Source organism: Alexandromys fortis, unplaced genomic scaffold, assembly GCF_014885135.2.
Source record: "Alexandromys fortis isolate MF-2015 unplaced genomic scaffold, M_Fortis_MF-2015_v1.1 scaffold_91, whole genome shotgun sequence".
NCBI lineage: Eukaryota > Metazoa > Chordata > Mammalia > Rodentia > Cricetidae > Alexandromys > Alexandromys fortis.
Window position 1 is genome coordinate 6354956 of NW_026067968.1, and position 24801 is coordinate 6379756.

A 24801-nucleotide genomic window follows, 5' to 3' on the forward strand; every position below is an offset into this window, starting at 1 on the left:
TGACCGAGCGCGAGTAGAGGAGACACGCCTCCCTACTGTACAGAGCTACAGCACGGTATGGTCTATGGGCCTCATGACAGAGCCTCAGAGAAGTATGGAGGAAAACATTCATTCCAGAGAAAATTATAGTTTGGAGCCAACAAGATGGCTCAGTGGGTAAAGTCGCTTGCCGCAAGGTTTGATGAGCTGAGTTCAATCCTTAGACAGGGAAGGAGAAAACATTGCTAGACAGTTGTCTTCTGATTCCCACAGCACAAGTACCTCTCCTGTCAGGGACCAGCCTTGACAAAAACACCACTTACCAGGGCAGGGACGTGGGGATTTAGAAATATAAGTAACGAACACAAAGATACATAAAAAATAATATAGCAAAAACCACAGAACAGTACCGGGAAGGCGTTTTAGTGAATACTGAAACCGCCTGTGTCTAAATTTCCATACACTTTTATACCCAACACAAAAGGGGGAAGAAGGCTGCAAAAGGCTTCTTTAACGTGACAAAAAGGACAACTCAAACAGTTGATCGCTTTAACACTTTGAGACATCAAGTCACTGACAATCTGCTGTTTAGGCAGTGAAGTCACCCTTGACCAAGTATCCCGAAGGCAGCCATTTCCCATATTACAAAAGGAAGAATAGAAGTACATCCTGTCAGAACAGAACGGGTCTACTTTATGGGCCATCTTAATGTCTAAAGAACCAAGTAAACACATCCGGAGTCAGGACTGTCAACCTTTGTCAACTTTGACAACCTTGACCATCAGACAAGGTAGAAATAGGCTCATATTTCTGGGTCTCCACAATGCCTCCCTTTTTATTAATTTTAATAAAGTCTGTGCCTCTGTAACAGGACAGATGACTGAGTCTGCCTTAGGTAAACACTCTCCCTAAAACAAACAAACAAATCTAACAATAAAACAAAATTTTAAGATGTATACACTTGGGCTAGGGAGATGGCTCAGTGGTTAAGAGTACCTGCTCCGTAAGTTTGAGGGCATGAGTTCAAATCCCCAGCACCAATGTAGAGAGCTGGGTGTAGCCACCTGTATCTGGAACCCCAACACTGGGGACAGAGTGGCTGGCCAGCACATGAGACAGCAAGCTCCAGTGTAGTGAGAGACCCTGTCTCAAGGCAGTGAGGTGTGTGTGTAAGTGTTTATGCTCACACAAACAGACATAAGAAAAAAAATCAAATAAAAACAAAGGGATTTTAGAGGCTGAAGAGACAGCTCAGTGGTTAAGCAAGCACTTGGCGTTCTCCAGAGGACAGAAGTTTGGTTCCCAGCACCCACCGTAGGCAGCTCGTGACTACTTGAAACTCTAGCTCTAGCAATCTGACAATCCTTCTGCATTTTTCAGCACTCACAAAAGTGGCGCACACACAAACACAAATCCTCCTTTTAAAAAATGTCCACTTTCATCCATCACAAGGCTTAGCTGTAATAGTCAGAGACATTTCACAGATTCTCCCAGATGTTATTTTCTAACTGGGACAGGGATCCTATGGGAATGCACCTGCAGCCGAAGCACCGTTCTTCTGGCCTTTCCCACGGCTGTGACAGAAACACCTACGCTTTAGCCCTCTCCTTCCCTGAGAGGGCATCACGGGCCAGTATGGACAGAGGAGGGCATGGAGGTGCAGTGGGATGGAACTACGTGAGTGCCAGTGAGGACAGGCAAGTAGGGATGGGCTCTGTAAATGGACCCCTAAAAGCCCAGGTGCTTCAGCTGTTGGGAATCAGGCCATCACAACTGGACTGGATGCTGCAGGCTAAGGGTGACAGGGACAAACCACCCTATGCTGACACTCAGTTGCTCAGTGAGTACTTGTCAACTGAAGGATTCCTGAACCTGAAGCTCAAGACCAGGAACAGGATCCCAGTGAAAATGAGAATTTTAATGTTTAATGTAGTATTCATAAATGTCATGAAAAGGTGGTTACCTGTGCACGTAGTGAAGCTGATGGATCGAATCAATGGCCAACACCATTTCGCCAATGTAGAACCTTGCCATGTCTTCTGGAAGCTTGTCTTCAAATTTACTCAGCAGGGTCAACAAATCACCGCCCACATAGTAATCCATAACCAAGTACTACAAATTAGAAAGAGAGAATACAGTTCTTAACCTCAGGCCGGCCTCCTGCCCCAGGCCCTAGGGCGCTAGGATTACAGGCACATGCCCTGATCCCCTCTCTCAGAAAACACCCTGTTGTCTGTGGTTCTGCTGCAATCCAAATGCACATGGCAGAGAGGAGAGTTCACTGAACAACACAGCTCATCGGTGAAGAAGAGCTGAAGGCATCGCTCACGGAGAAAGCCCATCAAGAGCCAGGGATCTGAAGCAGGAGCTCAGCCCATAAACAGACTATCCAGCTCTGTGGGGGTGAGTCCTCCAGGTCCTTGAGTCACAAGAGGACGCTGATCAGAGAGGGAAGTGGGCTATCTAAAATCACAGACCAGCAGCTCTTGTTGAAAAGATAACACCATCAGAGAGCAGGAAAGGAGGTACTCTCAGCCAAAGGCAGGCCAGACAGCTACTACTGTATGGGGAAAATGTCTTCTGCTAACGAACTGAGTGCTTCTTTTGCTTGTGCAGGCCTGAGGCCAGTGTGCCAGGTACACAGTATGCCTGCACAAACACGCTGCTTGGTAACAGCTTCTCCCATGCAACACTCAGAGGCTCATGCCAGGAAACCCCAGAGCTGCAGAGGCCCTAATGGAAGCATCTCATTGCAGCAGAGAGGTTTGGGATAGGAGGATCACTGCAGGCCACCCCATAGCTCCACTACTGGGAAATATTCAGCCTCTAGGACACACAGAAAAACAGGCACTCTCATCTCCGGGTCAACATAACTTTTAAGTCACCACCATAGTAAGGAATTACCATGGTCTGGTTAACTGAGCCAGGGAAATCGTCTTTTAACAAATATCGAGATATAACACAGGAACAGCATTACTCTGTGTGACAACCGCACTCTGTGCCTTCAGCTACATGAGCTAGACTTTGGAGCCTACCCTGAAACTAGCTAGCTCTTGTAGACCAGGCTGGCCTCGAACTCACAGAGATCTGCCTGCCTCTGCCTCCCAAGTGCTGGGATTAAAGGCATGCGCCACCATCGCCTGGCTACTCAGAGATCTGCCTCAGGCCCACAATCCTAACAGTAAAGGAAGCATGCTGTATGGAAGGAGGTGATCACTATGCCACCATCTGAGAGAGCACCCTGACTCAGTGTAATCAACAGCCCTCATCCCACTCCCAAAATTCCCCTCAAGTGTCCGCTCCTCTACAAAGCCTTCCTTCCTCCTGTGTCCCCACTGTGAACGCCACCTCAGCCTGCTTCCCAACTACTTCTGCACAGCAGGTCTCCTGTCTCCTGCACCCTGCTCAGCTCCGCTGCACACAGCCTTCTGGTGGACATGCACTAAATTATCCATTTATCACGCAGCACCTCTGCCCCGCCTCAACAGTCAGCCTTTTAGTACCCTTGGGAGCACAGAGAGCAATGGAAGGCCAGAAAACAAGCCTGTCTGGCACAGCCACATGACCAGAAGCTACTGAGCACAGGCTGTGGGGCATCTAACAGCCGAGGGTGTGTAAAGAGGCCAGGAGGGGAAGAGATGGATGTGGCAGTTGGAGCAATGGCAGGACAGAGACAGCAAGACCTGAGCCTAGGTGCAGTGAGAGAGGAAGCCAGAGCTTGCAGCAAGAGCTCAGCAGCTATGGTGGGGACCACTGGGACTGTGAGGCCATTCAGACAGGCAAGGTGTTATGTGTGGAGGGGTGGTGGGTAGACAATTTAGAACCCTGGAGGAAAGGAGTCAGCAGCTGCTGAAGGACATTCTTGGAGGACCGGGGACAGCATCCCTTAGGAGAGCACAGGGTGAGCACCAGCATGCTCCCAGATGTGGCACATCTCAACATGGCCAGCACAGGTATGCAGCAGCATCTCCCATATCTGCCCCCTCCTCTCCCTTACGACAGCACAGTTCCTATTCCAACAAGTCCTCTGTGCTCTGGCCCATCCTAGATGGTAACCCAAGAACTGGCATCTCCACGGGAGATTCCTAAGTGATATGTGTGAGAGTAGAACACCCCTGGCAATGCCTGTCTCACACTTCACACACCATCACACTACTCATTTGAGGGATTAAAAAAACAAAAAACCTGTCGTCTACTGAACAGACCCATGTTGCCTAGGAGTCCCCAGAAAGTCAAATCAGAAGAGTAAGAAGAGCTCTGGAGGATGCCTATCTGAATGCTCGGGCAGAAACACTCATCAGACACTGAGGAACAGTAACCACCTGTCCCAGAAAACCAGAGCAGGGACCCTGACATGGCTGCTGTCATCTGTATAAAGACTGTGAGCTCACAGCCACACACTCTGTACCCCAGTTATAAAAAGATGGTATTCACAAAGGCTTATATCATAGTCATTGAGAAGGCTGACCGTGGCCTAATGTATCTTGAGGTTTTCATCAGATATCAGCTGCCATCTGCTGGGACAAAATAAACCTCTCTAAATAAATGATACACTATACACCATTTACCACATCCTGGTTGTTCAAACCTCAGAGATTTTTGTTGTCTGAAAGAGATTGTTCTAAAATGAACAAAAATTTTTGGCAAACAGACACTTGACCAAGGAGCTTCACAGGGCAAACATAGAGAAGGCCTCAGATCCCCACTTGGAGGCTGGGAGACAACAGTGATTACACCCTGTTCAGTCATTGTTGAGGCAAAAGCACTGAGCAGAGGGAGGTAAGCATGGCCCATGATCTCTGCAGTCCCCAGAGGCCATTTGGAAACAGTCTGCTGGCTTAGGGCATCTGGAAAGTCACCCAAGACTGGAACTCTACACAAGGCAGCCTGAGGCCTGGAGTGTTTCACAGCTGCCCACACTCAAACCCACACGTGTGGACCACAAAGCTGACTCAAGAGCAGAGACACCCTGAGGAGACCCCCCAAGGCACTCACACCCCTGGAGACGCACCCGAGAAAGGAGGAAGGAGCCGTGTAGTGCAGAGCTGGGGCTCACGGTCTCATGTGCTGCTGCTTCCCTCAGACTCCTGACCACTGCCTCAGCCCTCACATTACTGGGACCCAGGTGTGCTACCATGCAGCTGAGTTTCTTATAGTTATACATGATGCAAAACAGAAAAGAAGAAACAAAAATAGTGTTTCATACGCTTAAAATGTTTTAAGAACCAAGCCATGCAGCAAACTAGTGGCTTGAGAAAAAAAATGATGTACAAACTTTGAAAAACCTGGTTTTTAAAGATTCTACCCTAGGGCTATGACACTGAAACAAAGCTCTCAGTTTTATGCAGGCTAGCATGTACTCGACGAGGTCCACGCTACACTGTCTTCCTCTGAGTGGCAGCACGGAGGAGCCATACTGTTGGGAAGAGTCCTGGCAGGTGTGTGCCCCAGCACCCAGGCCTACCAGGTAGTTCTCATCCTGAAAGGCATAGTGCAGCGCAGTGATCCACTGGCAGTCGCCGTTCACCAGCACGTCGCGCTCTTCTCGGAAACACGCAGTCTGTGAGGGGAGAGAGGACAGTCAGTCTGCGCTCTTCCGGAGGCTGCTGTAACCCTTAAGTACAGTTCCTCATGTTATGGTGACCCCAACCATAAAATTATTTTCATTGCTACTTCATAACTATAATTTTCCTACTGTTATGAATTGTAATGTAAACATCTGTGTTTTCTGATGGTCTTAGAGACTCCTATAAAAGAATCATTTAACTTCCCAAAGGGATCATGACCTAAAGGTCGAGTACCACTGATTTAGGAAAATATCTCATATAACATATTCCCAAATACTAGACTCGGTTGTGACCACGATCTGCAGACAGTAGCCCCATTCCTCCTGACTGCCTGGAGCCTGATCTCTTTACCTCATCCAGAACCAAAGGCACCACTGTTCCCAGTGACTGTATCTGCACTCTTCCTCACCCGAGCCCTGGGCAAGGGCAGGGATCATGGAAAACACAAATGCCTTCCCCTTCCCCAGTGACTATCTCTGTGGCCCACACCTTAAGGTCACCCTGATGTGATGCGTGGATTCAGTAGTAGTTTTCAACAGCATACCCCGCCCCCCCCCCACATCCTCACAGCCTCTACCAACAGCCTCTTCACATGCCATAGACGTGCAATACACAGGGTGCCCAAATGCACACCTTCTTCTGAGCGCATGGCTGGCAAGATGGTGACAAGCCCAGTTCCTGATCTGAAATACTATTTATTCAATCGGTGGACTAACAGTCACGACCAGGTGACACTCCTGGTGGCCATAGACACACAGGTAAAAGGCTTTTGGCCTGAATGGTTAAAAAAAAAAAAAAAAGAGCCACGCGTGTGCTCACACGCGACACACAGTCTTTTCTGAGTGGCTAGTTAAAGTGAAGCTGTGTGATCAATCAAACTTAATCAGCTGTAGCAACTCTTAAATCGGCTCTTTCACTACGGCACTGGGCCCAGACCACACACCTTCCACCCCCGACACTTATGGAGCACCAGCTGCTTCTCCCCCTCAACTGCTTCAGTGATTCCCTTGTTTGTCAAAGTGAGCTGGTTTGTGTTCTTGTCAACTTGACAGCAGCTGGAGTCTGGGAAGGACCCTCCACTGAGGGCTGCCTCTATCAGACTGGCCTGATACACAGACAACCCTGTGGGGAATTTTCTTGATTAATGATTGATGTGAGAGGTTCCAGCTCACTATGGGCAGTGCCAATGTTGGGCAGGTTGTCCTGAGTTGTGTAAGGCTGAGCAAACAATGGAGAGCAAGCCAGTGAACAGCGATCCTCCATGGTCTCCCTTCAGTTCCTGCCCTGACTTCCTCCAATGACGGACAGGGAAACGATAGCCAAACAAAGCCTTCCCTCCCTAAGCTGATTTGGTCAGTGTTTTATCACAGCAATAGAAGGCAACTGTGACACAAATATGTGTGGACAGACAACACACTGAGAGAATGGAAGGAAGTCACTGCGTACCACTCCAAGGCTGGGGATGCAGGTGGCTAAGGCAGTCATGGGGCGACCAGGTGACAAAAGAAATGGTGACAACTCAGTCAACCCACATGCACTTTCTGAGCAACAGAGAGGGTATGGTCTTATGTGTGGAGCTACATCAGAAAGAGGAAATGGGCACCAAAGGACAACAAAGCTTGATGAGACGTAGGATTTACAAAGCGGGGAGCCCAGAGAGTCTGGCAGAGTAAGAAAGAAAGAGGAGTGAGCATACTGGATGGAGTATGGCCAAGAGGAAGATAACGTCTCACTTAGGAGGGATAGAAGGGCAAGGCTGAGAGGGCTGAAAGCGGAGCTGAGACCAGAGTCTGGGTGTGGGGATTCAGGAAACAAGGGAAAGTGTGTCAAGATTGCAAGTAGTTCCTTTCACCCCTGCCCCTTTACCGTCCTCGACACGGAAGACAAAATATCTGCACTACATGGCTCCCAACAAAGGGTTTCATCTGCATGTGGAAGATGCCTCAAGCGTTTCAGGCTGCAAAGGCCAGTGCCACCAGCCCCTTCTCACACACACCATTTTTACTTATTATACACCACACACATACCTCTGCCCTCTTTAGCATCTCCCATTTGTTGAGAATTTTCATCGCATAAATTCGTTCAGTGCTCTTCATTTTGACAACAGCAACCTAGAATGCAAATTTGAATTTAACAAAAATTCAGTTAATGGTTCAAAAGCCTTGCACATTTAAATGGCAATCCTAACTGCCTGGGAACTCTGAGAAACGAGATGTCAAAAAAAGACAAATCTTCTATATAAAGCAAGATTTGCCCTTTAAACAACAAAACTTGGCTTTACCTTGTAGCTTGGATGGGACCACCTGGCTTAGCTAAAAAAAATAAAAACCCACTTCAGTACCAAGCAATGGGAACAGGAATTCACTGTCTTCTACTGAGGCAATGTTTGAAGATTTTCAGTAGAAACAAGCAGAGCCCTTTTGAAGCTGGCATATAGCTCTAAAGCTTTCTTCCCGCTTGCTCGGGGGCAGCCTATACACTTTGTATCCCTTTCCCTCCTGCCCAGGCCCACATCCCTGCCAGCATCCGCAGTTACTCATCCGAATCTTTGCTTCACAGAGGTAGTGGCTGTGTGGAAGATCGCATAGTCCACAACTACAAGAGTCTAAGAGCTCCTTCAGGCCTGCCTGTAAGACCACCTCTTCCAGTCTCTGTCACATCCTGAATGAACTCCATCATGACTAGTAGCATCAAGATGTGCCCCTGCTTTGCACATTCTACAGTAGGCATCATGTGTCCACTGATCTACATCTCCTTCAAGACGCTGTGAGCTATGGCAAGAAGGCCAAGTATCTCCGAACATAACAGTTACAGAACAATGGATCTTAGAGATGGCACCACCTACTTTCCCAATTTCCTAAACAGCGCATACCTCCCGACCCCCAAGAGAGATTAACCGTGAGAGTTAACCTATCCCAAGCACGTGCCATGTGCTGGGGTCAGTGCTGAGCAGTATGGACCCTTGCTCAGCTCTCACAATCCTCAATGGTAAGGATGCTGGAGAGCACTGTTCACAGATGTGGACTTTGAGGGTGGGAGGGTGATACGGGATTCCCTTCTGTATGCTGCGAATATGTTTTATTACCACTGTTAATGAATAAAGCTGTTTCGGCCAATGGCTTAGCAGAGCAAAGCCAGGAGGGAAATCTGAACAGAGATAGAGGGAGAGAGTAGGCTGAGTCAAGGAGATGCCACGTAAGTGCCAGAGGAGTAACAAGTGGCACTGGTAAACCACAGCCTCAGGGCGATACACAGATTAATAGAAATAGGTTAATTCAAGATGTAAGAGCTAGCTAGAAAAAAATGCCTGAGTCATTGGCCGAAGAATATTGTAATGTGTGATTATTTGGGGTCTGAGCAGTCAGGAAACGAACAAGCAGTCTCCACCTACAGGAGGGTCTAAATGACAGCCCAAGAAGTGGTGGAATCTCACTCTCAGGCACAAGCTTTTAAAGCCTACGTTACTGTGACAGCCAACTCAACGTCTTCACTGGGTGACAATGGCTCTTCCCAGCCCAGACAGGCCGTCTGAGTCGAGGACGTGTGCCTACACTGTAGTGTTCCCTACAGTGTCAGAGCACTGCTGGTTCTTCACACCGGCCTTTCCCTGCTCTTTATCTATGGCTTAGAAACCAACAGCCCAGCTTGCTGCAACCTGAGCAAACAGAAAACAGTGCGTGCAGTGAGTTTCCGTGGGATCAGCAGCTCCAGGTGCACAGGCATAGGATGCACCAGAGAAGCTCTTCCCTCTGGAGAGCCAGAACGGGCTGGCTATAAGGCACTGTTAGTTAAAGTGTCCCTGGCTTTGCTATGGAAACTGTCCTGCTGCAGAGGGCTGCAGAGCTGGCTTAGAAAAGCGCTGACACTCTGCAGATGACGCACAGGAAATGGGGACTCTGAGAACAGACCCCCAGCACTGGAACTCTTGCCGGACCCCAATCCTTGCAAGATGCAAGTCCCACACAAACTACTGCTGGGGAACACACAAAATTAGTCAATAAGATGTATAGGAGAGCATGTTAGTCACAGAAAAACCCCTATTAGGAATATGTAGAAGTAAAATGTTCAAGTAAAAGGTATGTGAGACAGATCCTTGACTGCTAGCTAAGGTTTACTACAAAACAACTTACAAAGTAAACAAGGTATAAAATTCTCACTTGGCCTACCAGAAATTTTCCAGCTCAAACTTCAATCCAACTGTTTCAAAGAAAAACAATCCCCATGTCAGATGGTGCTGGCACACACCTTTAATCCCAGCAATCAGGAGGAAGAGGCAGGTGGATCTCTATGAGTTCAAGCCCAGTCTGTCTATAAAGTGAATTTCAAGATGGCTGGGTCTACACAGGGAAACCCTGTCTCAGGGGGGAAAAAAAAACCAAAGCCCAAAAAATCAAATAAATAAAAACAAAACACCAACCAAGCAAACAAATAAAAACAACCCTCCTGGGTTTAAGGATTTGGCTCGATCCTCAGGGCCCAGTGCAAAGCCCAGTGCCACGCTACACTGCACACCTGTGACCCCAGCACTCCCGACAAAACAAGGCACAAAGACAAGCGATGTCAACCTTTGGCCTACACCAGGATTCCCAGGTGGTATAATGACTACCACCCCCACACACATAGAAATACAGTTATCATTCTAAAACAATATCTGAAATTAGACAGTTCAGCAAAGGAATTTCATGAAATATTAAAAATTGACCTTGGAACACGAGAATAAAGTTAATATTTCATGCTGGTCCTATGCTAGAAGAAAAAAGGAGACAACAAAACAAAACGGAACCCGTTTTAAATTAACTGTATGTACTGTCTGTATGTGAGTGCAAAACACAGTCCCTTTGAGAAAATAGTCACTGGGCCTAGGCACTTGACTCATACTTCGAGGCTCTGAATTCTCTCTTTAGCACCACACACACACACACACACACACACACACACACACCCCTGGGTGGGGCAGCAGAAGCACGCACAAAGTGACCTTTAACAAAAGGACCCCCCACCCAGGGCTGCGCTTTCAGTCTAGTTAGGATGAAATGGTTACTAAAGTTTTTTTCATCTGATTTATTTTTTATTTTATTTATTTATTGGGGGTGGAGTTGAGACAGGACTTCTCTGTAGCTTTGGAGCCTCTCCTGGAACTAGCTCTTGTAGACCAGGCTGGCCTCGAATTTACAGAGATCTGCCTGCCTCTGCCGAGTGCTGGGATTAAAAACGTGCACCACCAAGGCCCCTCAGGCTCATCTGATTTTTAACGTGACAACAGCAAGGCAGAGTGGCTGGGCTCAAGAGTCACGTCCAGCCCCAACTCAGCTCCAGCTCAGAACTTCAACTCTCATCTTTCCTGGACAACAGGCGCCACACCGGCTCCATAGTCCCTCAGACACACCTCCCAAGCCTGCTTCTGGGTAGGGGCTTGTGTTCCTGTCAGGGGTCCCCTATTCAAGGCTGCTCCTGAGACGAATGGGCCAGCAGGAAAGCATGCCCTGACCCCACTATCGTAGTTATCCATAGAGCCACCTGCACCCCAAACACCAGTATCATCCAGTGTGCTGGACAGTTTTACATCAACTTGACACAAGTCATCTGATGTGTCAGACTTTGTTGATTCCCCAAGGGAAGCCTTACCCTCTCTGAGGAGTGGGTGGGGGATGGAGTGGGGGGAAGATGGGGGAACAGGAGGAGGAACTTGGATCGGTATGGAAAATGAGTAAAGACTGCTTTAAAATAGGAAACAAAACAAAAAAAAAAATGCCTCCATATGCTCTGGCTGTAGACAAACCTGTGGGGCAGTTTCTTAATTAGTGATTGATATGGGAAGGCTCAGCCTATTGTGATGGTCCTGGGTTCTGTAAGGGCAAGTTGAGCAAGTCAAGTGGAGCAAGCCAGTAAGCATCATCCCTCCACGGTCTCTGCATCAGCTCCTGTTTCCAGGTTCCTGCCCTGTTTGAGTTCCTGTCCGGACCAGTCAATGATGGACTATGATGCAGAAGTGTAAGACAAACTTTTCCTCCCCAGTTTGCTTTGCTCATGGTGTTTCATCACAGTAACAGTGACCCTGACTAGGACACCTGGGTGCCTGATCTCGCCTGAGGACAGGGTCTCGGGCGGTGCTGCAGGGAAGACTGGTGGCAGGTGAAAGCCTCAGTCAGAATGTACTTTATGAGGAGCTGAAGAGAGGAGGCGAGGGCTGTGATCACAAGCGACAGGGACAGGCCAAGAACTCCGAGTTGACGAGAACACACTGAAGACTCAGTAAGGACACCTCCCTGTGCCACTGAACACACACATTACATGTTCATAAACACACAGCTCAAACCGATCAGATGGGAGGAACATTTCTCCCAACAGTGGCTGGCAACTGTCCACACCTTCTGTGACTTGCTCAGTGCTTTCAGAGACAGGTACAAAGACTGGCACACTTCTGGCTGCAGGAACCTCAGCCAGAGGCCAAAGGTTTAGTTTATGGCAGGGGAAACCTAAGAGTGTATGACCACAGGCAAATGAGCAGATTGACTGAGTTACAAAGCAAGGAGAGCTGGGTGCCAAGTCCAGGCCACAGGGACCTGGAAGGACAGTCATGGCCACCAAAGGACAACCAAGAGCACACAAAGAGGATTTTTTTTGTTTGTTTTTTGTGTTTAAGATTTAAAATTGTATTTATTGTTTTTTGAGATGGGTTGGACTAAAACTCATGGGAATCCTCCTGTCTTAGTCTTCCAACTGCTGCACTACAGGCATGAGCTACTACACCTTATGAGGAGTGGGGGTGGTAAAAGCTGTAAGGCCAAGGGGCTGAAAAGAAGGCTTAGCAGTTAAGAACTGCCCTTGCAGAGGATCCAGGTTCAGTTCCCAGTACCCATACCAGGTAGCCCAAATTCTAACTCCAGTTTGAGGAGATCTGACACTCTTTGGCCCCATGGGTCAATACAGAGAGGATGGAGGGGGACATAAATTCATATAGCCTTACTCATACACACAAAACCAAAGTAATAAAATTTTGAAACAAAAAAAGATAGTCAGTCATAGTGGTATATGTCAAATACCAGCATGCAGACAGAGGCAGGTGGATCTATGTGAGTTCGAGGCCAGGCTGGTCTACATAGAGTTCCAAGACAGCAAGGGCTTCATAGTGACACCCTGCCCCAAACACCAAAAAGAAAAAAAGAAAAAGGTACAAGGCCTTCAAGAGGCCCTGGGTTGAGCCCAGTATCATAAAGAGAAAGAAAGGGGAGAAGACACAGGAAGGAGGGCAGGGAACAGCCTGGACGAAGACTTGGTTCTCTTAACCTGGAGGAGCCTGTTCTGGTAAGTGCCATCTCTGAAACTCATTAAAACCCTGAGTTTTGCTACAAAGTTCCCAACACGCCCCCACCTCCAAGGGCACACATTATAACCATTTTGGCAAAGGAATTTTCCTTCTTTCATTTCACCTATTAGTCCTGTTCCCACCTGATGTTTCCTCCCATGGGCAGGGATGCCATGGCTGCACTGTGGCCGGCCCTGATGTGTTCCTCACCACTGCAGGCAAACAGTGAGCTGGGTGGAAACTGGCTGACTCTGTCAGACTTTCTCTGCTTCTCACTCTACAACAAACCCACACTCACACCATCAAGTAAGCTACTGACCACTTAAAGAGTTCTGGCTTCATATGGAACTCAGGTTTTACCTGTGGCTCCTTCAAATAAAAAGTTTCCTCCTTGTGAAAATGGAAGAATCACTGTCTGGGTGTGGGTGAGGTACTGTTAGAGACAGGAGGGGACTTTCAGGATGGAGATACTCTGTCGACTGGGTGCTGGCCCCAGAGCAACAGGCCTCTGTTTCTGTCGGACAATTGTGTTCTTAGATCCGTGTGGTTTGTATGTAATAATCCAGGGCAGGACTAAGATCTACCTGGAGTTGTTGAAAAGTCACCGGGGACTGAATGGTTCTCTCCCCAATGGGGAAAGGGCCAAGAGAAATGGGCCTGGAAAGGAGATATGGGAACGCAGAGGGAGGAGAATAGGGTGCAAGAACAATATTCACAGAGTCCATCACAGTCCTGCAATAAAGTGGGGGTGTCACAAAGTGACTTCTGCAAAAGAGATATACCCCAAACCCCGAGCTGGTTTAGACTCTGTAGTCAGATGAGACCCCAGAGAGAAGCAGCTACTCTCTAAATTACTTTCTTTCATTGTTTGGTTTGTTTTTTTTTTTAATGAGAAAATGCATCCCTTGTACTACATGACTTTCTTGGCAGTACTTTACACTAGTACCCAGTGGGTAATGCCTGTGGGTTCTTTTGTCAGGCAGAGCACAAAGCCACAAGGTGGGATGCACAGCCTTTCTATTGTTTGACTCTTCCTCAGTGATTAACGTACTTCCAGAGCAAAACCTCACTACAGTGCGCGGACTGCATGGCCCTAGAGGAGCAGAGAAAGTTGCCCTGGACAGACAAGGCAGGACAGCACTGGTGCTGATGCCACAGAGTAAAACCTCACTCAATTCCTCTTGCAGTTTTTGAAAAATGTCAAGAGCCAGGAATCCCAGCATTTGGGAGGCAAAAACAGAAGGCTCAAAAGTTCAGTTACATAGTGAGTTCAAGGCCAGTCTGGGCTGTATGAGATCTTGATACCCCCATTCCCCAACCACACACAAAAAGCGAGGAAACAAAAAAGGAGAGAGGAAGAACTCCCCCCCCTCCAAAAAAAATTCAATCAACAAATTGAAAACTTATCTATAGTATCTCCAAGAAGCTAGTTTTTGAAGCCCCAAAATATGGAGGGTAATTCACTAATAATAAATTTTGTTTTCTTACTTCTGTTTATCAGAGTTACCATCCAAAGCTCTGCAGATGATGCCGGCAGACAGGTGCCCAAGAAGTATGGAGCCAGCAGAGCCTGGGCCATGCAGAGGGTAAGAGAGTCTCTTACCTCACCAAAAGCCCCTCTTCCGATCACTTTGATGATCTCAAAATCTTCCCGATGAAGCTGCATGTCCTTCACAAGCTGTGTGAATGGTTTAGCTAAAGGCAGAAAGAAAAATAGCAATTTAGTCCAGCATACTAACACTCTATCAAAACCTAAATGATAGAGATACCACGCCGTATTATAGGTTTCTCTCAATGTAGATGCTTATCAACAGGTACGATTTAGTTTCTACTGTAGCAAATATTATGGCTGTGAAAATCCCCTGGTCAAAACAAAACAAAACACTGTAAATTTCCTGGTCAGAACCAAGGTCAGCCCGCTGAGAGAGCAACTGGCATGTCCACAATCATCATAAGGGACAGCTGGGTGGGACGCTTCTGTGGTCCCCACCTGTGATGCAGGAACTATGGGACAGTTAGGGGAACAGGAGACTCAAAGGTGCCTTGAACAATCTCAGGGAGCTGCAACAGGTCCTTGGTAAGCCCAGCTCTCTGGTAACATCTGACAGTCAGACATTTCATGTTACTATGTATTCTTCACACCAACTCTTTGAGAGTAACTCTATTACTGCTATGTTTTGTAGACAGTAAATAGATGGGTTTTTGGAAGGTGTGGTACTGTGATGAAGTGTTCCCCAAAGTATGACTTTATTTGGAAACTGAGTCTTCATAACCAAGTTAACCCGAGGTCACAACTGTAACCGGGTGGGCCCTAAAGTCAACAAGATTAGTGTTCTTATAGGAAGAAAATTTGGACAGAGGCAGGATGGAGAAAAAGCCACAAGAAAATACAGAGAGGATGGAGGAGGACAGCCCCAAACGAGTTAATATCATGGAACGCTGGTAGTCTCTAGGAGCCAGACAGACCATACCTTGACTTTGGCCTTTTTAGCCTTCACAACTGTGACAAGCAAAGCTCTAACACTTTCAGCACCGCCCCCCATCTCCACCAGTATGACAATGTATCCAAGAAATTCACACAGAGTGTACTCATTTTCCCCCAGGAGAGAGCAAGTGCCAGGAATAAGGCTGCCCTTGACCCCTCTCCCTCCTGCCCACAGCCTGGCCTACCTGCCAAAGACGCCGACTGCTCTAATATACTGCCTGCTTCCCACATTTCTTTTTGTCCTAATTACCAGAGATTTTCTTTCTTCTTCTTTGTTTGTTTGAGATAGGGTTTCTCTGTGTAGCTCTGTCTTAGAACTCAATTTGTAGACCAGGCTGTCCTCAAACTCACAGAGCTCAAACCTGCCTCTGCCTGCAAAAGGCTGGGATTAAAGGTGTTTGCCATCACCGCCTGGCTACTCTAAGGTTTCTAGAATGTTAGGTAGTTGGAAAACTGAGCAAATGTATTACTTCTTACCACTGCATTTACATTAATATCTAAAACGAGCTCTGCCAAAATGTACAATGTGATATTTTATAGACTTTACATTGAATCCATACTGTTAACCCACTTCTCTATACTTCTCCTTACACGGTTGCTCAGTACTATTAAGGTTCGGACACTATTGTTTGTTGTTCCCAGCAATACTGGAAGTCATACAAGACTCTTGGCTCTCTTCAGAGCTGGGCAGAGGACTCTGGCCCTTCACCACAAATGCCAGCCGCGCAGAGCTCAGAAAACAGCGCACAAGCCTAACAGGAAAACCCTCAAGTGAGAACCTAAGGGTCATCTACAGTTCATGCTTGTTTCTTTCAAGTATCACCAAAATAAACCATTCTTAAAACCCCCGAAGGAAACAAGTCTTTTAGACAGCTACTGGACACCACCTCTCAGAATCTTTTAGGGGAACCTCCTGTGAGGAGAAACAGGGGCCCTGACTTCTGGATAAGCCAGAAGGGAAGTGTGGCTTCTGAGAGCACAAATGCACACAGCAGCGGGGCTTTCTGGAGCCACAGAAGTAGGTGCACAAGCTTGAGCACCTTCACTCAAACAGTGCAAGCGCACAGAAGCGCTTGAAAAGTAAAGAAAAGTCCACCTACCAAAGTGTCACGTGCGCACTGAACTTGCCCACACTGCAATTTCAGTTCTTGTTCCTGGACATAGTCAATTGCTTACAAGCTTCTGTTTCAGTTTTATTTTACTCATGACTTTCATGTTTATATCAGTCAACAATCACTTTAATGGATTTATGAATTGAGTCTGATATGCTAATTTTAATAAATATTATTTTCATAGAGTGAATAAATGATGATTTGCACAATACTTTTTATTATTCCAATTAATTTTGAGGATGAAATTCCTGGACTCCCCAAGGAACAGAGAAATGTTTTACAGCTCCTAAGATGCCTTCCCAAGCAAGTCTAACCCAGACCACACTCAACACCACAGTGCTCAGATGCCGCCTGGAGAGCTGCAGCCTCTTAGGAGCTGTGTTCTGGGTCACTTGTGCTCTGTGCACACCACACACTGCTCTTCCTGCTGGAGAAACTGTTTTACTCTTGTTCTACTGAGACATTACAGCTACAAATGAAATTCTTCTACACTGTGGCCTTTTTTTTTTTAACGAATTATACTGTTTTTTAGTTTACAGAAATTAGTTTAAGGAAAATTATCTTTTATATTTATTTTTTTGGTTTTGAGACAGGGTAGAAAGCTATCTTAATAAATTTTAATTGGTTCTTTTTCTCCTATCATTTTATTAAGGTTTAGAAAAATCAATTAACCCTTTGAAGACCATATTTAATCCTATTTTCTGTTAAATGACTTTTTTCAAAAACATTTAATCCTTTATGCCACCTAATGTTCATGTCTTAGCAGGTGTGAAATGCAAATTTTAATGCTTGTTTTAACCACCCACATGTGTTTTAAGTATTCTGAAAATGATTTGCCTATTTCTGCTCAATTCTCCTGATCAGGCAAGAAGAAAACACCTCCACTGTGGGGTCCCAGAGAAAACCTCCAGCCTTCCCCACAGACGTGGGTCATAAGGACGTACTGTGACGACCCAACATGGGCATCATCTTAGAATTCACTAGCCACTCTGGGAATAAATTTCTTCTTTCCAGGACTTAGCTGTTATATCCACTGGAGCCCACGCCCAGGCTGCTCTGCTTCTCTGCTCTCTCGGCTTACTCCCCCTAATATCTGACTCCAGGTTTTTACTAAGAACAATTAGAGTTTGTGCTACAGGCTATCACCTCCCTGTCCCTCTTTGTAGGTTCTCCTGCATCAGCTGCCCTAAGGTTACTTCATCATCTCTGTCAAGCTTCCCTTCTGCTCGTTGACGTTTTTTGTTGCTTGTGCATTTGAACAGTCATGTCCAGGTGTCCCTCAGAAGGCTGACGTGGAGTTATCAGGTCAGTCTGATAAATGACAAGTATAGAAACAAACCTAAGGGAGAATTTGGCAAGGTAAAGGAAATCAGTCTAAATGAAGTGAGACACAAAATGGAAGCATGGAAAAAAAATCCTTGAGGGTTTATCTAGCACTTTCTTTAGGTCAAAGAATAAAGGAGTCAGAGCTCACATTCTGTGGCTGATAGAGCAAGAAAGACTTCTGTGTTTAGGAACAGGCTGAGGATGGAGGGTGACCTGGAACAGATGTAGCAGTGACCATGTAAGGAAGGACACAGTCCTAGACAAAGTTGATGGAAGGACAGGAAGGAAGCAGGAGTGTATTGGGGAATCCAACAGGGTCAGTATAAACTCCCCATTTCCATCATACAGAGAGAACAGTGAGATCCTGTCTCAAACACATATACTGAGGGAGAGACAGATAGACATATAGAAATGAGCATATATTTGGCACAAATGATAAAATATTGGGGTTCAACCTGAAGATCAGGAAAGCAAAGCAGTCAGCCACTGGCTCTTACCTCTAACTTCAGATCAAAATGGCAATCCTGCCTCCATGAATCCTCAGGATGAGACTGAGCATGAGACCTGTCAACCCCCCCCCCCCGTTTTATATTCCTCTCTAGTGCTGGGAGTAAAGGCGTGAACCACCATTGCCCAGCCTCTATAGCTACTATTATAATCGCTGGGATTAAAGGTGTGTGCAAACACTCCTGGCCTGTATGGTTGACTAGTGTAGCTGCTTTGCACGGATCTTCAGGCAAGCTTTATTTATTAAAACACAAGTAATATACCACTATATTTCCCTTTTTTGTCTAAAATAAAAAGGAAGGCTATAGCTAATATAAGAAAACTATATACAATAAGTATAATACTATATACAATACATACAGGCAATAAATATATTAACAATGTTTAGTCCATTTGCATCTGACAAATTCAGAGAAAATACCCCATTATCTATCCTGTCTTGGTGAGCCCAAAGGCTTGTGCTAACTTATTTCCTATAATAACTTGCTTTCCACATCTGGTAAACAATGAAAACTATAACTATCTAGTCTTCAACTCCCTCAGAGACCCAAGAAAGAAATAATATTAACTGAGTAAGCAGGAAGTGTGAGCAAGCGACTTTCAAAAATTGTGAGAAATGACAGAAACAACTAGCTACCTGGACAGCATTAAGTCAGGTCCCCTGTTTCTCCTCACAGGTTTAAAAAAAAAAACTTTTCCATCACATGGCAACAAGCCAAGTAAGTTATAAGGAAACCTACTTGTTCTTTATTAAGCCAAACACCACTACCTGTAGGAAGCAACCCAAAGGGTCCTCAAAGAAATAAAATCTGGCAGATGGAATGGATGTGTTCCATTTTGCAGAGTTTGGAAAACTAAAATACGTACACCTCATCATTGATACCTAATTCAGGTTTTCAATGGAAAACTGCTTTGAGTTTGGAAAAGACTGATTCGGTAATTACATGTTTGCTAGAAGTTATGGCAATCATGGGTATACCTGTACAAATAAAGACAGCTAATGCTCCAGCATATGTCTCTAAGAAAATGAAAGTTTTTTTTTAATTTATTTATTTATTTATTAAACATTTCTGTCTCTTCCCCACCGCCGTCTCCCCTTTCCCTCCCCCTCCCCCAACCAAGCCCCCCTCCCTCGTCAGCCCAAAAAGCAATCAGGGTTCTCTGCCCTGTGGGAAGTCCAAGGACCACCCACCTCCATCCAGGTCTAGTAAGGTGAGCATCCACGAAACTGCCTAGGCTCCCACAAAACCACTAGGTCCAGTAGAATCAAAAACCCGTTGCCATTGTTCTTGAGGTCTCAGTAGTCCTCCTTGTCCGCTATGTTCAGCGAGACCAGTTTTGACCCAGGCTTTTTCAGACCCAGGCCAGCTGGCCTTGGTGAGTTCCCGATCCCCATTGTCTCAGTGTATGGGTGCACCCCTCCCGGTCCTAAGTTCCTTGCTTGTGCTCTCTCTCCTTCTGCTCCTGATTTGGACCTTGAGATTTCAGTCCGGTGCTCCAATGTGGTTCTCTGTCTCTGTCTCCTTTCATCGCCTGATGAAGTTTAATATTCAGGAGAAATATTCAGGATTTTCTTTGGGTTCTCCTTCTTATTTAGCTTCTCTAAGAACCCGAATTATAGGTTCAATGTCCTTTATTTATGGCTAGAAACCAAATATGAGTGAGAACATCCCATGTTCCTCTTTTTGGGTCTGGCTTACCTCACTCAGGATGGTGTTTTCTATTTCCATCCATTTGCCTGCAAACTTCAAGAAGTCCTTGTTTTTTACTGCTGAGTAGTACTCTAATATGTATATATTCCATACTTTCTTCATCCATTCTTCAATTGAAGGGCATCTAGGTTGTTTCCAGGTTCTGGCTATTACAAACAATGCTGCTATAAACATAGTAGAGCATATACGTTTGTTGTGTGATAAGGCCTCTCTTGGGTATATTCCCAAGAGTGGTATTGCTGGGTCCATGGGTAGGTTGATCCCAAATTTCCTGAGAAACCTCCACACTGCTTTCCAGAGTGGTTGCACAAGTTTGCATTCCCACCAGCAATGGATGAGTGTACCCCTTTCTCCACAACCTCTCCAGCAAAGGCTATCATTGGTGTTTTTGATTTTTGCCATTCTGACAGGTGTAAGATGGTATCTTAAAGTTGTCTTGATTTGCATTTCCCTGATCGCTAAGGAAGTTGAGCATGACCTTAGGTGTCTTTTGGCCATTTGAACTTCTTCTGTTGAGAGATCTCTGTTCAACTCAGTGCCCCATTTTATAATTGGGTTGATTAGCCTTTTACGGTCTAGTTTCTTGAGTTCTTTATATATTTTGGAGATCAGACCTTTGTCAGTTGAGGGGTTGGTGAAGATCTTCTCCCAGTCAGTGGGTTGCCTTTCTGTCTTAGCGACAGTGTCCTTTGCTTTACAGAAGCTTCTCAGTCTCAGGAGGTCCCATTTATTCGATGAGGCCCTTACTGTCTGTGCTGCTGGGGTTATACGTAGGAAGTGGTCGAAAATGAAAGTTTTTTGCTTATTATAAAGTATATTACAGGGATACCACACAATCCTACAGGGCAGGCAGTTACAGAAAGATCAAAATGAACTCTAAAGGATATGTTAAATAAACAGAAAGGGATAATAAATAGCCTCAGAAATAGATTGCATAATGCTTTATTAACTGAATTTTCTAAATGCTATTGACATGATGTTTTTTTAATGAAATTCCGAGGTCTTTAGCACATTTCCAATGAAGAATTGATTGATTTCTGCATGTGCTAGAGGACCTGGCAGACCCACATGGGACAGGATGTGGGTTATGTATATGGGATGATGGCTATTCCTGATTATATCTTGTACCTGAATAAATAATAAGGTCAATTCTGTATCATCTAGTATAAATTCAACTGTTTCAATATGCAAAACAACTCTTTGTAAGTCACTGAGAATATACACTCAATCTCTCCTAATTTTTACCTTTTGTAGTCTAATATTTTGTAAACCTATTTTATAACCTAAATAATTAATAGAATCTCCTCTTTGTATTTTTCCAGGAGCAATTTGTAATCCCCAACAAGGAAAAATTTTCTTTACTTCTTCAAACATTCTTTCTAAAGTATCTACATTTGAATCAGATACCAATATGCGGTCCTTATAATGGTGAACTATAGATTCAGGAAATTGCTTATGTATCATTTCCAGTGACTGACTTACAAAATATTGGCACGGGGTGGGGCTAGTTAACATTCCCTGTGAGAGAACCTTCCAATTGGTATCTTTTAGCAGGCGAGAATTATAAGTAAGCACTGTGAAGGCAAATTTTTCTGTATCTTTTTCTTGTAAAGGTTTAGTGAAGAAACAATCTTTTAAAGCAATATATAAGAGGCCATCCTTTAGCAATAGAGAAGACAGAGGAATGCCAGACTGTAGAGAGCCCCTTGGCTGAATCACCTTATTGACAGCTCTTAGATTCTCCATTTTCTAGATTTCTTTTTAACAACAAATGTAAGAGAATTCCAAGGACTGGTTGATTCTTCAATATGCTGAGCATCTAGTTGCTCCTGTGCCAACTGTTCTAAAACCTGTAGTTTCTCTATTGCTAAAGCCCATTGCTTATCCCATAAAGGTTTTTCTGTCAACCATTTTAAAGGGAGGGCTGATGGTGCCTTTGAAATAGCAGCAGGTGCTCGGCCCTTTCTTGTACAACCTGAATGGTTGGTCGTGCAAGACAACTGTTAACTGTTCTTTATAAAACGTTCTAATATTTTCCAGAAACATACATTAATTTATACTTTGTTTCTAAGATTGGGGGAATGTTAATCTGAGTATTTCATTGCTGTAACAAAAAATGTCCCTACAATTTCATTGCTATTTTAGCCACATATGGTTTTAATCTTCCTCTCTGGACTTCTAGCCCTATACATTTGACCCATCTCACACTCTGTTTTACCTGAGATAAAGTTACAGTTCCTAAAAACTGAACATTTATATCCTGAAGAAGCCAATTTGGATGCCAAGATTCTGATGAAATTATTATTACATCCACACCTGTGTTTACCAGACCTTCAATGATGTCATTTATTCATATTTTTAATTTTGGTTTTTGCTCATTTATAGAAGTTTGCCAAAATACTCACTTTATAGTTTCTCCTGAATTTTTTGTTCTCTCTTCTATAGCTGTTCTATTATCCAGAGCAGTATGGTTTCTTATATTAGGCTTTAGGTTAATTGTCTGGGAAGGAGTTGCCTCTATAATAACAGGAAAGGACTGAACCGGATTTGGCATAAGGGCCTGTAAGAAGCCCCTCATGGAGTTTTCCAATGGCAAAGATTATCTTGAATACTCCTCATTGATCCACACTCATTAGTCCAATGCCTACCTTTGCCACACCTTCCTCATAATCCAGTAGAGGGTGTTCTGAATGGGTTATTCTTAGAAAAAAACCATTGTTTCTAGGAACACCCTGTCTACAGTCCCTTTTAAGCTGTTCTCGTTTGCGATAATTATAATATTTGACGTTTTGATTTTTCCTTAAACCTCTGGAAATCAACTCTCCTATCCATTCACCAACATGGTCATGAGATTCAATTCTAATTGTGTCTTGAATCCATTCCTCCAAGGTGCTGACCTTGCCTTTAACAGCCTAATTATCCTTTTGCGTAGAGAATTGGCATTTTCAAAAGCCAGAGATTCTATTATGTGTCTAGCTTCTGAATTTGGTATCATTCTATTTATTGCTCAAGTCAATCTTTGTAAGAAATCCATAAAGGCTTCTTTTGCACCCTGTATAATTTTAGTAAATGACTCGATTTTCTTTCCTGATTCTCCAACTCTGTCCCAAGCATTCAAAGCTTGGGTGTGGTCAACACACACAGCTTGTCTTTTTATAGTAGCATAATCTCCTTCTCCAAGAATTTGATCTTGGAAGATTTCCCTACCTCTAGCTTTACTCCATTGTTCAATAACATTAGCCTCTTCTCTGAACCACACACTCCATGGTAATGTGGACCAGTCTCTAAAACATCTTTAACCAGCTCTATCCAGTCTTTATGGATAATTCTATTACAAACTGACCACCAATTTAACATTTGCTTCACAAAAGGTAAATGCATACCATATGAGACCACTGCTTCCTAGAATCTCCTTAAATCTAACATTGACACAGGAATCCAGTTATCTGTAACAAAGCCTCTGCTATTTGGCAACTCCTGTAAGGTTCCTGGGTATATTAAGGTTGGTTTATGAAAACCTTAGGCTGTTTCTCTCTATTCTTATAATGCAATGCTGGAATTGGCTCTCCATTAAATTCCTCTGTCTGGACTTGAATATCTCTGTGATCTTTTTTATTAGGTTTTTCTAAGGCCCATATCTTAGCACTCAGGTTAACCAACATTTTTAGTGATGAGACAAAAATCATAATGCTGAGAATATTTACAATTGACATTATATAAATCTCATCTAAATTAGATATCTTTCATTTAATCATTCCATTTTCAGACAGTCTAGCATATTATCTTACAGAGACCCAAATCCCTCCATTGTAACGATTTTTCCCATTTTTTTTAAAATATTTATTTATTATGTATACAATGTTCTGTGTGTGTGATGCCTGCAGGCCAGAAGAGGGCACCAGACCTCATTACAGATGGTTGTGAGCCACCATGTGGTTGCTGGGAATTGAACTCAGAACCTTCGGAAGAGCAGGCAATGCTCTTAACCGCTGAGCCATCTCTCCAGCCCCCCCATTTTTTTAATGTGGTAAAAAAACTCTCTCTTTTAACTAATTCCTCTCTTTAAGAATTTCCGATTTTCTTACCAAATCTGCCAATGATGTTGATGGAAGATGTGAGACTGATTGCTGCTGCGTAGAAAGCCTGACTGGGTTTCAAGACAGCTACCTAGTTTGGCAGCAGCCCAAGAAGGGGGTTCAGGGAGAGCCCACATCTCACAGTGGGGGAAGAGAGAGACAGAGACGGCTGTCTGAAAATGCACAGGAGACTGTTCAGAAAAAGCATGTGTGGCAGGAGGCGCCTGGAGGCAGAACCAGCCTGGAGCCGGTGAGTCCTGTGGCATTTGGAACCCAGGTGCTTCTGGAGTTTAGGTGGCAGCTGCAGACTGTTTCAGAGAGACTACAACAGGAAAATCCCAAACTCGCTCAGAGCTTGGGGAAAAAAGAAAGCCTAGCCAGATGAGATTGGGGCCGCACGTGTAGCTCCGGCCTGTGCGGGTGGCTTTTTTGTGAGTTCATACCCCAAACATTGGGTGCCAAATGTAGCACAAATAATAAAAACCTAGAGACAGATACTAGGGTTCAACCTAAAGATCAGAAAAGCAAAGCAGCAAGCCACTGGCTCTTACCTTTACCTCAAACCAAAATCGTGATCCTGCCTCCATGAGTCCTCAGAGTGAGACTGAGTGTGAGACTTATCTCCTCCCATCTTATACGCCTCTCTAGTGTTGGGATTAAAGGCGTGTACAACCACTGCCTGGCCTGTATGGCTATAGTCTGGCTGCTTTGCACTGACTGACCTTCAGACA

At 44.9% G+C, this 24801-nt stretch overlaps 1 protein-coding gene across 1 annotated transcript in view; it reads right to left on the reverse strand.

Annotated features, from left to right (window-relative positions):
* Cdc42bpb (CDC42 binding protein kinase beta) overlaps nt 1–24801 on the reverse strand; it is a 96103-nt gene that overhangs the window by 44854 nt on the left and 26448 nt on the right. Inside the window, exons 2-5 of the mRNA XM_050154781.1 lie at nt 14456–14547; nt 7574–7657; nt 5444–5539; nt 1943–2091 (exon numbers count right to left, since the gene is read on the reverse strand). Coding sequence (XP_050010738.1) covers nt 1943–2091; nt 5444–5539; nt 7574–7657; nt 14456–14547 — 421 coding nt within the window. The remainder of the gene's footprint in view (nt 1–1942; nt 2092–5443; nt 5540–7573; nt 7658–14455; nt 14548–24801) is intronic.